Here is a 16,059-nt window from a genome sequence, read left to right on the forward strand (position 1 = left end):
CCAGTGGAAGATGAGATGTTCACAATTATTTTGTTGCTTGTATTTCTTTAAAATATTCTATGATCTATTTAACCTGTTGAATTACACAAACTACCACAATATCTATGATTTTATATTCTTATATGACCCTTAAAATCTTCTTACCAAAACATCAGGATGATTGTATACAGTGAGATTTTTCGGCACTAAGGACACATCATCCACCAGCAACAAATCAATAGTGGCTGATACTGGTGAAAACCTAACATCCTGAGGTACAAAATAAAATATACTTATTATCGTATTCATATACAGCTGACATAATTCAGTATTAGTAAAATTAAAAATGCACTGCTCAAGTACAATTACTTCACTGGTATGTAGAATCCATGATAAATTTTATACCAAGAACTTGGGTATCAATCTCAAATATCAGTGTAAGTGAAAGATGCAAACAGCAAGTTTTCTTCTTTTATACTTTCCACATTAAACTAAATTTTATTTGATAAAATATTTTAACAGTACAATACTTTAATACCTGAGTTTAAGGACAGGTACTGCCATGATATCCTTTCTATCATGGCAGTACTTGATGAAGTAAAGCATCAAGAAGCCTCGCACATTTGAAGTCAATACAGAAAAACTATTCAGAGTAGAGACATACTTAATGCAAAGGAAGCTGGTTGTAATTACTCAAGTCCAATCAATTCAACATCAGATGATTGCAGAAGAACTCTATCAGGCCAGAGTCCAAGCCTTAATTATCCGCAGTTGCTTCATCTTACTTTCACTGCATCATCAGATATTACGTGGGAGCACTTTGAGTCACAGTGACATACTGCACGGAAACTGACTCTTTGGTCCAATTCATCCATGCCAACTAGATATCCTACATAGAACTAGTCCCATTTGCCAGCACTTGGCCCATATTCTTCTAAACCTTTCCTACTCATATACCCATCCAAATGCCTTTTAAATATTGTAATTATACTAGCCTCCACTACTTCCTCTGGCAGTTTATTCCATACACGCACAACCCACTGCGTGGAAAGTTTGCCCCTTAGGTGCCTTTTAAATCTTTCCCATTTCACCTTAAACCTATGCCCTCTAGGTTTGAAGTCCCCCACTCCAGGGAAAAAAACCTTGTCCACTTACCCTATCCATGCCCCTCATGATTTTATAAACCTCCACAAGGTTACCCCTCAGCCTCCAATGCTCCAGGGAAAATAGCCCCTGTCTATTCAGCCTTTCCTGGCAGCACAAAATCTCCAACCCTGCCAACATCCTTGTAAATCTTTTCTGAACCTTTTCAAGTTTCACAACATCCTTCCTGTGGCAGGAAGACCAGAACTGCACATAGTATTCCAGTAGTACCTCCCAACTCTTATACTCAATAAAAGCAAGCATACTAATGCCTTCTTCACTATCCGATCTACCTGTGACTCCAATTTCAAGGTACTATGAACCTGCACTCCAAGGTCTCTTTGTTCAGCAATACTCCCCAGGACCTTACCATTAAGTGTATAAGTCCCACCCTGATTTGCCTTTCTAAAGGTCAGCACCTCACATTTATTTAAACTTCATCTGCCACTCCTCAGCCCTTTGGTCCACCTGATCAAGATCCAGTTGTACTCTGAGGTAACCTTCTTCACTGTCCACAACATCTCCAATTTTGGTGCCAACTGTAAACTTATTAACTACGCTTCCTATGCTCACATCCAAATCATTTTTATAATGATGAAAAGCAGTGGACCAGGCACCGATTCTTGTTGTACACTGTTGGTCACAGGCCTCCAGTCGGAAAAGCAATCCTCCAACACCACCCTCTGTCTTGTACCTTTGAACCAGATTCTGTATCCAAACAGCTGGTTCTCCCCTCTATTCCATGTGATCTAACTTTGCCTACCATGATGAACCTTGTTGAACACCTCACTGAAGGCCATACACATCACATCACTTGTTTATAATTAAGTGTTCAATTCCACTTGAAAGCCCTTAGATATGCACAATGTCCATCCTCGAATACAGGAGGACCTGGACAACTTACTGGATGAATAAGCTGCAAGTGGGAAGTTGAGTGTGGACCTTGTGAAGATTTCATCAGTTTTCACTCAGGAAAAGGAAAATATTGTAGAGAAGAATGAGATACGAGATATTAGACTAGAAAGGATTGAGGTTAGTTACGAAGAGGTGTTATCAATTCTAGAAGGAGTGAAAATAGACAAGTCCCCTGGGCCGGATGGGATTTATCCAAGGATTCTCTGGGAAGCTAGGGGGGAGATAGCAAAGCCTTTGGCTTTGATATTTGAGTCGTCATTGTCTACAGGTTTAGTACCGCAGGACTGGAGGATTGCAAATGCTGTGCCCTTGTTCAAGAAGGGCAGAAGAGATGACCAATGAGCCTTACTTGTGTTGTAGGAAAGGTTTTGGAAAGGATTATAAGAGATAGGATTTATAATCATCTAGCAAGCAACAATCTGATTTCAGATAGTCAACATGGTTTCATCAACAGCAGGTCATGTCTCACAAACCTCATTGTGTTTTTTGAGAAGGTGTCCAAGCATGTAGATGAGTGTAGGGCAGTTGACGTGGTGTACATGGACTTCAGTAAAGCCTTTGATAAGGTTCCACATGGTAGGCTGTTGGAGAAAATGCAGAGGCACGGGATTGAGGGCGATTTAGCAGTTTGGATTAGAAACTGGCTTTCCGAAAGAAGGCAGCGAGTGGTGATTGATGGAAAATATTCAGCATGGAGTCCAGTTACTAGTGGTGTGCCACAAGGATCTGTTTTGATACCACTGCTGTTTGTCATTTTTATAAATGACTTAGATGCATGCAAAGATGGATGGGTGAGTAAGTTTGCAGATGACACTAAAGTTGGTGGAGTAGTGGACAGTGTGGAAGAATGTGAGGTGATTTACTTTGGGAAGAATAACTGGAAGGCAGAGTACTGGCCAAATCTTGCCAATTCAAAACCTATTGAATTTGAATGAGAAGCTAAGCAATATTGCAGAATTTAAAAACCCCAGGCTCAGCCTGCAAATAGTCAAATGGTTTGGCATCAGATTGAATCCATCTGTTCAAACCTTGCCAAGGAATTTAAATCAGGAAATAAGCAGTCCTTTCTTTCAGGTTGTAAGTTTTCTTAAGGATTTTCTTTCTTCCCTGTCATCCTGTTGAAATTATGATAACTGTACATTTGGCCCTGTACCTTGCTTAAGTAATCATTAGCTGGAAATGTGTTGCTGGAAAAGCGCAGCAGGTCAGGCAGCATCCAGGGAACAGGAGAATCGACGTTTCGGGCATAAGCCCTTCTTCAGGAATTCCTGAAGAAGGGCTTATGCCCGAAACGTCGATTCTCCTGTTCCCTGGATGCTGCCTGACCTGCTGCGCTTTTCCAGCAACACATTTCCAGCTCTGATCTCCAGCATCTGCAGACCTCACTTTTTCCCTTAAGTAATCATTAACCATGTGTGAACAGTAATAATAAGACTATTTGACTGTAAGGGACATCACACATAAACTAAATTCTCTCCTGATATACTTCCAGCAGAGGTTTGCTGCATAATGTGTTGAAATGCAAAACTCCACATCAATGAGTTAACATAATTTTAAAAGAATGGACAAGTTCTATAGTCAAATACACTTGACATTTTGAAAACAATTCAAATTCATAGGGTATCCTTGATTCCACTATGAAAATACAACTGAGAATGCACTCACATGATAAAAGTAGAGAAACATTATTTTCAAATTCTTCCAAAATACCCATTACATGATCAACCAGAGCAATCTAAAATATGCAGTAAACCTAGTGTTTAAGTGGAAGTGATTTTTAAAATTGTACATTGTTTAGACATTTAAATATACTGGTGGATTAATATGGTTCATAGTAACTTTTTGAACTTACAACATGGCTTTGAGGCAGCTCAGTATCAGTTTTTCCATAGCCGACCAGATATACTGAAATAGTCATTGTTCCTTTCCTCTTGTAAACTACAACCATCCGATGACCTATTGTTAGAAAGAATGTACTACGGTAAAAACTGAACTATAATATGCACTTATTTTGGCTGTGAATCTTAGGAAAATCAGTATAATAGGCATCTTCCCAAAACAATTCACACATGGATGGGGAAACAATGCAATGTTGGACTGGATTTTCTTTCCAGATTCTGATCTTGACAGGCTGAATTCCAGGTCAGGAACCAAGAATTACCAGCAGCAAGATTCTGCAAGTGAATTGCTGAGGAAGCAGCTAATTCAATGGTAGCCGCATTCAATTAAGGATGGCAAATTGGTTTCCATGAGTGGAGAGCCAGTTTGAAGTCATACAGCAGCAGAAGAATGGCACCTCACTGACAAAGGTGGTAACTGTTCATGAAGCTAGGGCTACACCTCAAGGTTGAGAACTCCAATGAAAATTCTTAAGTAAAATAAATTGAGGCTGTTAAGTTGAAATTTGGGTATGACATGAGTTAACCTATAAATCCACATGAATTTCCAGCTGGGATTAGAATAAGGTAGGAGCATTAGTTAACTTCATAAGCAATAATGATATAAATCAGTTAAGATTCATTTTCCATTTATTCTTATTCAACAAAATAGTCAGGTTAAAAGAATAATTACTTAGACTGCAGAAACACACTCAGATGCTGAAGCAGCAGTTGTTATAAAAATGCAACATGGCTGAACTGGCATTACCCTTATTTGGAAATAGTGTGAAGATGACCCCATGCCATGGAAAGAAAGACAAAGCAATGGAGTTAAGTCAAGGATAGGAATGAAGCACAGGCTTCAGAGACGAGATAGGATGGCCAGCTGGGAAGATTAGGAGTGGCGAGACCAGGGGTATCAACCTTCTTACCACTTTTGGATTGTATGAAAAACAAGTTGTTTGTCTAAAACACAGCACATGAGAATTCAAGTACTGCCTACGTGATTTACAATGTAAAAATAGCTAATGGATGATTGTTGAGTTAAGAGTGCTACCTTGGAATCTTTTCTGAGGCAGACATTCCAAACACTGGCTGAAAAAATGATCATTGACCTGTACCTCGAGGTTCCTGAGATTATTCTGTAAAATAGTTTCCACGATATTGCCATGACTGCCACACCATTATTATGGTAATAAAATCCCTCCACAGTGCTGATAACAGCCAAGCCCATCTTGTAAACATGGCCAAATGATTATTTTTGGAATGTTTGCGAGAGGGGGCAGGGGAAGAAACTGTGCTAAGAGTGGCCAGAGGAAATGGTGGAGCCTGGTACAATTAAAAATACTATATGGAACACTGGTAGACTGTCAGGAGGCTGCATCAATTTATCAATTGAGAGAGAATGTACAATTGTTACACAGAAAATTCCAGTCATCATCTATACAATGCCTTTGATAGGCCCTGCAAGGGATATAATTGGCGACCTGGCCTTGTGAGAGGAAAACTATAACATTATCCTTCTATCATAATCCATTCAACACAGCAGTTTGAAATGGCCCTGGTCAGGAACGTGCCAATAGATTGTGATTCCCCATTGAAGGCAATTGGATCAATGTGATTATGTTGCTGACAGCTCATTAGAATATATTAAAATGACAAAGAATTTCTAAAAGCTGTAATTTGCAGACCCAATATTGTTTCAGTTTAAATCATGAGCTGTCTGTTGCATACTCTTTAAGTAGACTTAAGTAGTATGTTACTCTAATAGACTCTGCTGAGCAAATGTACTTTGTTTGCTGTGAAATGGTTTGTTTAAGTAAGTGCAACCATATTTCTATTGCATTGGTTTTCATAATGGTGAAAACTGATATTCTGTTATCCCATGATGATCCCTCATATTATGTGTTAGGGGTTTGTACACAGTATACATCACCATGAAGCCTCTTCTGTCCACTTCCGTCATCCCTTAAGAACATTTCCATTTGTATTGCTGGATGAAAACTGCCCAAAGAAAAGTTGGATGATTTCCAATTAATTTGTAGTGAAGTGAAGTTATCAAATTTTCGACCATATTTATCGTAGGCTGTTAGCTCCAAAATTGTATTCCTGCAAAAGGAAACAGGTACCTACCCAAACAAAACAGTAAGTGTAAAAGTACCATAGAGGAAACTAAAACTTAATATATTTTTGAAAAAAATGATATCGATTACACAGAATTTCTATAGTAGAAAAATACTCTTCTAACAATTATAAAGATGCTGCACAAATGAAATCTCTTAAAAAGTTTCACATTAAACAAATCTTATTTTATGTAAAAATACTTGGATAGCTTTTTCATGAAATTATAAGTAATTTCCTAACTTTGGAAGTAAATTTATAATACTGAAGTGTCATTGTATGCAGATGTTGTTACATTCCATGTGGTTAAACATTAAAACAAAAGCTCCTAAATTCAAACCATTAGAGTTTTGACAGTGCAGCATTCTAAGAACTTTGCACAGTGATCCTTCAATTGCTTTGAATTCTTATTATAGCGAGTGGAGATTAAACTGGCAAAATAATGAAAATAGCAAAACAAAACCTTTGACATTTTAGTTAAAGAATAAAGCCCAACATTTTACTTGCAATTTTGCCATTTTCCTACCAAACATTCAGGCCAAAACCAATTCAATCAATCAAAATCTGCACTGAATATAACTTTCCCAAAATTAATTTATATAATAATCCAATATAACTCTTGAAATATAAGACACATATAGACCAATTGTGCCAAACAGCCTGTCTTGTGAGAAGGTGTGTGTGTATGTGTGCATGCAGGTAGAACCCAGGGCGATAGTGAGGAAAGATATCAGTCTGAGACTGAAACAGTTGGCAAAAGGAGTCAGTCAGTCAGGGCAGGCAAGAACAAAGCAGAAAACAGTGTAGTACTGACATATTAAACTGCATTTATTTCAGTGCAAGAAGTGGAACAGCTAAGATAGATGAACTCAGGGCATGTTTGGGGACATAAGACTGAGATATCATAGCAATTACAGAGAAGTGGCTCAGGGATGGTCAGGACTGTCAGCTTAAACGTTCAAGGACATAGATGCTGTGGGAAGGATGGGGAGGGGTTGTGGACAAAAGTGGATGGGTGTGGCATTTTTGATGAGGGATAACATTAAGTTAAATGCGTGGCTACAGGGATGGTGCAGGAGGGAGGGATTCCGGTATCTGGATAACTGGGGTTCTTTCTGGGGAAGGTGGGACCTCTATAAAAAGGATGGTCTACACCTGAACCTGAGGGGCACCAGTATCCTTGGGGGAAGGTTTGCTAGTGCTCTTGGGGGGGGTTTAAACTAACTCTGCAGGGGCATGGGAACCTAGACTGTAGCTTTAGGGTGCAGGACCTGGAGTGTAGGGAGGTTAGGAACATGGCATCAATCTCAAAGGAGGGTGCCTGTAAACAGGAAAGTGGCTTGAAGTGTGTATACTCCAATGCAAGAAGTATACGAAATAAGGTAGGTGAACTTGCAGCGTGGGTTGGTATCTGGGATTTCGATGTTGTGGCTATTACGGAGACATGGGTAGAACAGGGACAGGATTGGCTGTTGCAGGTTCCAGGGTTTAAATGTTTTAGTAGGGTCAGAGGTGGGGGTAAAAGAGGGGGAGGTGTGGCATTGCTTGTCAAAGATAGTATTATAGTGGTGGAAAAGACGATGGATGAAGACTCGCCATCTGAGGTAGTTTGGGCTGAGGTTAGGAATAGGAAAGGTGAGGTCACCCTGTTAGGATTTTCTACAGGCCTCCTAATAGTCCTAGAGATGTAGAAGAAAGGATTGCGAGGATGATTCAGGAGAAGAGTGAAAGTAATAGGGTGGTTGTTATGGGGGACTTTAACTTTCCAGATATTGACTGGGAAAGCTATAGCTCGAGTTCGTTAGATGGGTCAGTGTTTGTCCAATGTGTGCAGGAGGGTTTCCTGACACGATATGTAGACAGGCCAACAAGAGGTGAGGCCATACTGGATTTGGTTCTGGGTAACAAACCAGGCCAGGTGTTAGAACTGGAGGTAGGTGAGCACTTTGGGGACAGTGACCACAATTTGGTGACTTTTACTCCAGTGATGGAGAGGGATAAGTGTGCACTGCAGGGCAAGAGTTATAGCTGGGGGCAGGGAAATTATGATGCGGTGAGGCATGACCTAGGATGCGTGGCTTGGAAAAGTAGGCTTCAAGGCATGGGCACAATTGATATGTGGAGCTTGTTCAAGGAGCAACTATTGAGTGTCCTTGATAAGTATGTACCTGTCAGGCAGGGAGGAAAGGGTTGTGTGAGGGAGCAGTGGTTTAATAAGGAATTGGAATCTCTTGTTAAATGGAAGAGGGCGGCCGATGTAAAGATGAGGCGTGAAGGTTCAATTGGGGCGATTGAGAGTTATAAGGTAGCCAGGAAGGATCTGAAGAGAGAGCTAAGAGCAGCAAGGAGGGGACATGAAAAGTCCTTAGTTGGTAGGATTAGGGAAAACCCTAAGGCTTTCTATAAGTATGTCAGGAATAAAAGAATGACTAGGGTAGGAATAGGTCCAGTCAAGGATAGTAGTGGGAAGTTGCGTGTGGGGGCTGAAGAGATTGGGGTGACACTGAATGAATACTTTTCGTCAGTATTCACTCAGGAACAGGACATTGTTGCCGATGTGAATATTGAGTCACAATTAATTAGAAAGGACGGCTTTGAGGTATGTAGGGAAGAGGTGTTGGAAATTCTGGAAAGGGTGAAAATAGATAAGTCCCCTGGGCCTGATGGCATTTATCTTAGGATTCTCTGGGAAGCAAGGGAGGAGATTGCAGAGACATGGCCTTCTTCACCGCACTATTTACCTGGGTGGCAACCTTCAGAGATCTGTGTACATGGACATTGGCCTTGATTTTTATGTCCTCGTTGTCTACAGGAATAGTGCCAGTAGATTGGAGGATAGCAAATGCGGTTCCCTTGTTTAAGAAGGGATAACTCTAGTAACTATAGGCCGGTGAGTCTCACTTCTGTTGTGGGCAAAGTCTTAGAGAGAATTGTAAGGGATAGGATTTATGAACATCTGGATAGGAATAATGTGATCAAGGATAGTCAGCATGGTTTTGTGAAGGGCAGGTCGTGCCTCACAAACCTTATTGAATTCTTTGAGAAGGTGACTAAGGAGGTAGATGAGGGTAAAACAGTAGATGTGGTCTATATGGATTTTAGTAAGGCGTTTGATAAGGTTCCCCATGGTAGACTACTGCAAAAAATACAGAGGTATGGCATTGAGGGTGAGTTGGAGGTTTGGATTAGGAATTGGCTGGCTGGAAAAAGACAGAGGGTAGTAGTTGATAGTAAAGGTTCATCTTGGAGTGCAGTTAGTAGTGATGTTCCGCAAGGATCTGTTTTGGGACCATTGCAGTTTGTCATTTTTATAAATGACCTGGAGGAGGGGCTAGAAGGTTGGGTGAGCAAGTTTGCAGATGATACGAAAGTCGGTGGAGTTGTTGACAGTGAGGAAGGATGTGGCAGGTTACAGCGGGATATAGATAAGTTGCAGAGCTGGGCAGAAAGGTGGCAAATTGAGTTCAATGTAGCTAAGTGTGAGGTGATTCACTTTGGTAAGAGTAACAAAATGACGGGGTACTGGGCTGATGGTCGGATACTTGGTAGTGTGGATGAGCAGAGGGATCTTGGTGTCCATGTACACAGATCTCTGAAAGCTGCCACCCAGGTAAATAGTGCGGTGAAGAAGTCATATGGCGTACTGGCTTTTATTGGTAGAGGAATTGAGTTCCGGAGCCCTGAGGTCTTGTTGCAGTTGTATAAGACTCTGGTGCGGCCACATCTGGAGTATTGTGTGCAGTTTTGGTCACCATACTATAGGAAGGATGTGGAGGCATTGGAACGGGTGCAGAGGAGGTTTACCAGGATGTTGCCTGGTATGGTAGGAAAATCGTATGAGGAAAGGCTGAGGCACTTGGGGTTGTTTTCATTGGAGAAAAGAAGGTTTAGGGGTGACTTGATAGGGGTGTACAAGATGATTAGGGGTTTCGATAGGGTTGACCATGAGAACCTTTTTCCACGTATGGAGTCAGCTATTACGAGGGGGCATAGCTTTAAATTAAGGGGTGGTAGGTATAGGACAGATGTTAGGGGTAGGTTCTTTACTCAGCGAGTCGCAAGTTCATGGAATGCCCTGCTAGTAGCAGTGGTGGACTCTCCCTCTTTATGGGCATTTAAACGGGCATTGGATAGGCATATGGAGGATAGTGAGCGAGTGTAGGTTAGGTGGGCTTGGATCGGCGCAACATCGAGGGCCAAAGGGCCTGTACTGCGCTGTATTTTTCTATGTTCTATTAAGTCTGTACTTAGGGAGGATATTCCTGGAAAACATCCAGTGAACTTATTTGGGTGGAACTGACAAATAAGAATGGGAGGTTCACCTTATTGGGATTGTATTATAGAACCCCCAGCAGTCAGCAGGAAATTAAAAAACAAATTTGTAAGATCTTAGTTATCTGTAAGAATAATAGGTTAGTTATGGTAGAAGATTTTGACACAGACTTGGACTGCCGTAGTGTTACGGGCTTGGATAGAGAGGAATATGTTAAGTGAATTCTAATTCAATATTGGATATACCTTCTTGAGAAAGTGCAAAACTTGACCTACTCTTGGGAAAAAAAATGATTCAGTATTTTGTATACCTACTTGGGAAATAAGGCAGGACAGGTGACTGAGGTGTCAGTGGAGATGCACTGGGGCTAGTGACCGTAATGGTATTAGTTTTAAAGTAATGACGGAAAAAGATACACCGGATCTAAAAGTTAAAGTTCTAAATTAGAGGAAGATTAATTTTGACAGTATCAGGCAAGAGCTTGCAAAAGTTGATTGGGGTGGATGTTTGCAGGTAAAGGGATGGTTGGAAAATGGGAAGCCTTCAAAAAGGAAGTAACGGAAGTTCAGAGACAAATATTCCTGTTAGGTGGATGAAGAGAATACTGACTTGACTGGAGAAATTGAAGTTTTGGTCAAGAATAAGAAGGAAGCATATATCAGGTACAACCAGCACAGATCGTGAATCCTTAGAAGTGTAAAAGGTAGTAGGAAGTGTGCTTAAGAGGGTAACCAGGAAGGCAAAAAGGGGACATGAGATAGCTTTGGCAAACAGGGTCAAGGAGAATTCAAAGGGATTCTACAAATACATTACCGACAAAAGGGTAAGTAGGGAGAGAATAGGGCCCCTTAAAGATTAACAAGGCCACCTATGTTCGGAACCACAGGAGTTGGGGGAGATACTAAACAAGTATTCTGCATCAGTGTTTACTTTGGAGAGAATAAAGGAGAGAGAATGTGTGGTAATAAATAGCAACATCTTTAAAAATGTCCATATTACAGAGGTGGTGGTACTGGACGTCTTAAAACACATAAAGGTGGATAAATCCGTCGGACCTGATCAGGTATATCCTAGAACTCTTTGGGAAGCTAGGGAAGTGATTGCTGGGCTCTTGCTGAGATACTTGTATCATTGATAGTCACAAGTGAGGTGCCAAAGACTGGAAGTTGGCTAACATGGTGCTACTATTTAAGAAAGATGGTAAGGAAAAGCCAGGGAACTATAGACCAGTGAGCTTGACACTGGGGGGAATCCTGAGGGACAGGATTTACATGTATTTGTTGCCGGGTCCACTGCTTTTCATTTAGAAAAATGATTTGGATGTGAACATAGGATGTATAGTTGCTAAGCTTGCAGATGACACCAAAATTGGAGGTGCAGTGGACAGCAAAGAAAGTTACCTCAGACTAAAAAGGGATTATAATGAGATGGCCAATGGGCTGAGGAGTGGCAGACAGAGCTTAATTTAGATAAATTTGAGGTGTTGCATTTTCAAAAGGCAAATCAGGGCAGGACTTATACAATTAATAGTAAGTTCCTGGGGAGAGTTGCGGAACAAAGAGACCTTGGAGTGCAGGTTCATAGTTCCTTGAAAGTGGAGTCACAGGTGGATAGGATACTGAAGAAGGTATTTGGTATGCTTGCCTTTATCGGTCATGTTGCGGATGCACTATTAGACCACTTTTGGAACACTGCGTGCAATTCTGGTCCCGCTCTTATAGGAAGAATGTTGTGGAACTTGGAAGGGTTCAGAAAAAGTTTGCAAAGATGTTGCCAGATTTGAGCTACCAGAAGAGGTTGAATAGACTGGGGCTGTTTTCCCTGGAATGCTGGAAGCTGAGGGGTGACATTATAGAGGATTATAAAATCATGAGGGGCATGGATAGGGTAAACAGACAAAAATTTTTTCCCTTAAGTGGGGGAGCATAGGTTTAAGGTGAGAGGGGCAAGATTTAAAAGGGACTTAAGGGGTAACCTTTTCACACAGAGGGTGGTATGTGCATGGAATGAGCTGCCAGAGAAAGTGGTGGAGGCTGGTACAATTACAACATTTAAAAGGCATCTGCATGGGTATATGAATAGAATGGGTTTAGAGGGATATGGGCCAAGTGATGGCAAATGGGACTCATTTCTTTAGGATATCTTGTCGGCATGATAACTTGGACCGAAAGATCTTTTTCTGTGCTGAGCTGTCTACCTCTATGGCTCTAGCAGAATAGTAGATTTAAATTTATTTTGATTATATAATCAACATGGAGCAGTTAGACAGTCTTACATTTTGTTTTATTTTAAATTACTGTTTTTCATCACCAACTAACAAATTAAACTTAAGCAAAATTCTATCAAATCTTACCCATTGTTTCAAAACAAAAGTACTGGGAAAACTCAGTAGTTCTGGTATCATCATTCTCTCCATAGATACTGCTGAGATCCCCCAGTAATTTCTGTTTTCATTTCAGATTTCCATGCTTCCAAAGTTCTTTGATTTTTGCTTACCAATTGTTTGTTGTGCTGCAACAGGGGACACGGAAGACCAAATTCACGTGACTTGTAAACAGCAGCCAAAGTGACACTGGTAGGCACAGCACAAACAAACTTCACTTTAATCGATTCAATGGCTGGATGGGGGTTCAGTAAGCTTGGATGATTACCAACTTTAAATGTCAGAAACTAAGGAAGAAGATTTGAAATGAAAATATTCAAAAGCCGAGTATGCACAATAATTTAGTTTTGTTAAAATTACATCTATTTTTGTGACTGGAAAAGAATGAGAGAATACTTCTCTAAACCAAGGAAGCTGACAAGATGATGCTGTAGCTTTAAAACTAGCGACTGGATCTACAACATAGCTTTTTTTTTCCAGGCAGCAAGGAGAATGCTCAGCAGAATGGCAGTGTATGTGCATGATTGGCTTTTCATTTGACTGGTTGTTGGCGGTTTAGCAGAATAACAACCATTTGCTTGATTTCTGGGCAGGTGGCTATAGCCTTGGGTGTGGACAATACAGCAGAATTATCCAAACTGTGAAAAGGTGACTAAGCGAGTTTTGAAAAGATTTGTAGCTCAGGTTCAGGATTGAAGGTTGACTCGCTGAGCTGGGAGGTTCATTTCCAGACATTTCGTCACCCTACTAGGTAACATCTTCAGTGGGCCTCAGACAAAGCACTGTATATGATTCCTGCTTTCTATTTATATGTTTGGGTTGGTGATGTTATTTCGTGTTCTTTTTCTCAGGGTGTGGTAGATGGGGTCTAACTTGATGTATTTGTTGATAGAGTTCCGGTTGGAATGTCAATCTTCTAGGAATTCTCGTGTGTGTCTCTGTTTGGCTTGTCCTAAGATGGATGTGTTGTCCCAGTCAAAGCTGCTGTTTTAGTGTGTTGGTGGGTTTATGGCTACCATGATGCCAAGGGGTCCGAGTAGTCTGGCAGTCATTTCCGAGATGTCTTTGATGTAGGGGAGAGTGGCTAGGGTTTCTGGACGTGGTTTGTCTGCTTGTTTGAGTTTGCTGCTGAGAAATCGGCGGACTTTGTTCATTGGATACCCATGCTATTTGAATACATGGTATAAGTGATCTTTCTCTGCTCTGCATAGTTCCTCTGTGCTGCAGTGTGTGTTGGCTTGTTGAAATAATGTTCTGATGCAGCTTCGATTGTGGATGTTGGGATGATTGCTTCTGTAGTTCAATATTTGGTCCGTACGTGTTGTTTTACTGTAGACGCTGGTTCGAAGCTGCCCATTGGCTGTTCGTTTTACTGCAATGTCTAGGAATGGCAGTTTGTTGTTGATTTTCTCCTCTTTAGTGAATTTTATGCCAATAAGGGTATTATTGATGGCCTTGAAGGTTTCCTCTAATTTCTTTCGTTTAGTGATGGCAAAGGTGTCATCCACTTAGTGAACCCAAAGTTTGGGTTGGATGGTTGGCGGAGCTGTTTGTTCGAGTCTCTGTTTTACTGCCTCTGCTAAGAACCCTGATATTGGAGATCCCATGGGTGTTCCATTGGTTTGTCTGTAGGTTTTGTTGTTGAAGGTGAACTGTGTGTTAAGGCATAGGTCCAGTAGCTTGACGATACTATTCTTGCTGATGAAGTTAGTGGTGTTTGGTGTATGTGTCTTTGCGTCTTCTAATAATGTAGTCAGTGTTTCCTTGGCCAAGTTAATGTTGATTGATGTAAACAGGGCTGTTACATCAAAGGAGACCATTATTTCATCCTCTTCTACCTTAGTGTCGTTGATGGTCTTCAGGAATTCTTGGGTGGAGTGGATGGAGTGATGTGAGTCTTCTACTAAGTATTTTAGTCTTTGATGTAGCTCCTTGGCTAATCTATAAGTTGGTGTTCCAGGTAGCGAGACTATGGGTCTGGCGGGGGGGGGGGGGGGCTCCTGGTTTGTGAATTTTGGGTAATCCATAGAAGCGTGGTGTGTTGGATCCGTCTGGTTTCATTTTTTGGAAGTCGGTCTTATTTATTTCTCCAGATTTCTGAAGTTTTTTGAGTAAGCCTGTGATTTGGTTCTCTAGTTGTGGGGTTGAGTCTATCGCCATTTGTTGGTAAGTGTTGGTATCTGTAAGTAGTGCATTCACTTTTCCAATGTAGTCTCTTCGATTTAGAATGACTGTCAAGCGTCCTTTGTCTGCAGGTGGGATAACAATGTTTTTATTTTTTTTTTAAGTCTTTCCAGTGCTTTCCTTTCTTGTGTATTGTGTATTGAGTGTGTTTCCTTAATGTTGGTGCGACTATCTGTCTGATGGCTTGCTGGGCTTCTTCTGTTGGTTGCCTTTTAGTGTTGTTTCTAATGCTGCGAAGAAATCTTTCTTGTCCGCATCCTGGCAGTTGTAATTTAATCCTCTTACTAAGACAGGTTTATCTTCCTCCTGTGTGGAGAAGTAACAGAAAATCTCCTAGTTGCTATTTTCAGTCATGAATTTCCTAAGACCTTCTCTCTGCAAATCCCCTTGTTGTAACCTTCAGAATACTGAAAGGATGAATCCTCAACCAGTGAATGAAGGACTGAGAATTAGGGAATCTACAACGATTTTTTTCCCTTTCCCACCCATAATAATTGCATCTCTTTGTGTGTGTTTGCACGTGTATGGGAATTTGAAAAAGAGGTTGCGTTTTGTTCATGTTTCATTCTTGCCATTTGTTAAAAACAGTTTGATTACAATAAATAGTTATTTTCCTGTTAATGAAAATCAAGGTGCGTATATTATTTAACTTGAATTGGACAGTTCGATAAAATTGGACAGTTTGGTGGTTTAATCAGAATTTTCACATTTGTAACATCTCAGTGAATAGTGAGGCTTAATTCAAGTGCATTACCTTAGTAAATTGTGACAGATTACACTCTAAATTAATTTACTTTACCTAGCACAAACAATTCAGAAAATAATTAGTTTTTATTGCCCCGACCATATGGTCAATAAAATAACTCGAAATTGAAAAACTTAAATACAGCTTGTTCCAGCAGTAAAAATTTGAATTGCTGCATTCACAAATTTCAAGGAAGGATATTGTAAGCAGTAGCTTGTAAGTGGTGAAAAAGATGAAACCAGTAGCAAGATCAACATCATGAGGCTAAAGAGTTCATTCATAAGTGGCTATTCCTAAACCTGCTGGTGCATGCGTTCAGGCTTCTGTACCTTCTGCCTAAGAGAAGAGGTTGTAGCTCATTACCAGGGTGCAATGTATCTTTGATGATGTTGGCAACCTTTCCCACAGCAGCAAGCTGTCCGTGCACAGAAGGCTGGCT

The 16,059-nt window shown here is 40.7% G+C and overlaps 1 protein-coding gene and 1 pseudogene across 2 annotated transcripts in view; both read right to left on the minus strand.

Moving 5' to 3' along the window:
* The window catches only part of LOC122563983 (nuclear pore membrane glycoprotein 210-like), a 177,597-nt gene that overhangs the window by 92,687 nt on the left and 68,851 nt on the right, over positions 1 to 16,059 (minus strand). For both annotated transcript variants that reach the window (XM_087977310.1, XM_043718384.2), the window contains 4 exons: positions 12,805 to 12,978; positions 5,851 to 6,043; positions 3,890 to 3,993; positions 145 to 249 (listed from right to left, as the gene is read on the minus strand). In XM_087977310.1, the coding sequence (XP_087833436.1) occupies positions 145 to 249; positions 3,890 to 3,993; positions 5,851 to 6,043; positions 12,805 to 12,978 (576 nt within the window). The remainder of the gene's footprint in view (positions 1 to 144; positions 250 to 3,889; positions 3,994 to 5,850; positions 6,044 to 12,804; positions 12,979 to 16,059) is intronic.
* LOC148141868 (uncharacterized) lies at positions 13,224 to 14,718 on the minus strand (annotated as a pseudogene).

Source organism: Chiloscyllium plagiosum, unplaced genomic scaffold (assembly GCF_037043375.1).
Source record: "Chiloscyllium plagiosum isolate Xiang-an unplaced genomic scaffold, Cpla_swu_hap1 HiC_scaffold_31, whole genome shotgun sequence".
Classification (NCBI taxonomy): Eukaryota; Metazoa; Chordata; class Chondrichthyes; order Orectolobiformes; family Hemiscylliidae; genus Chiloscyllium; species Chiloscyllium plagiosum.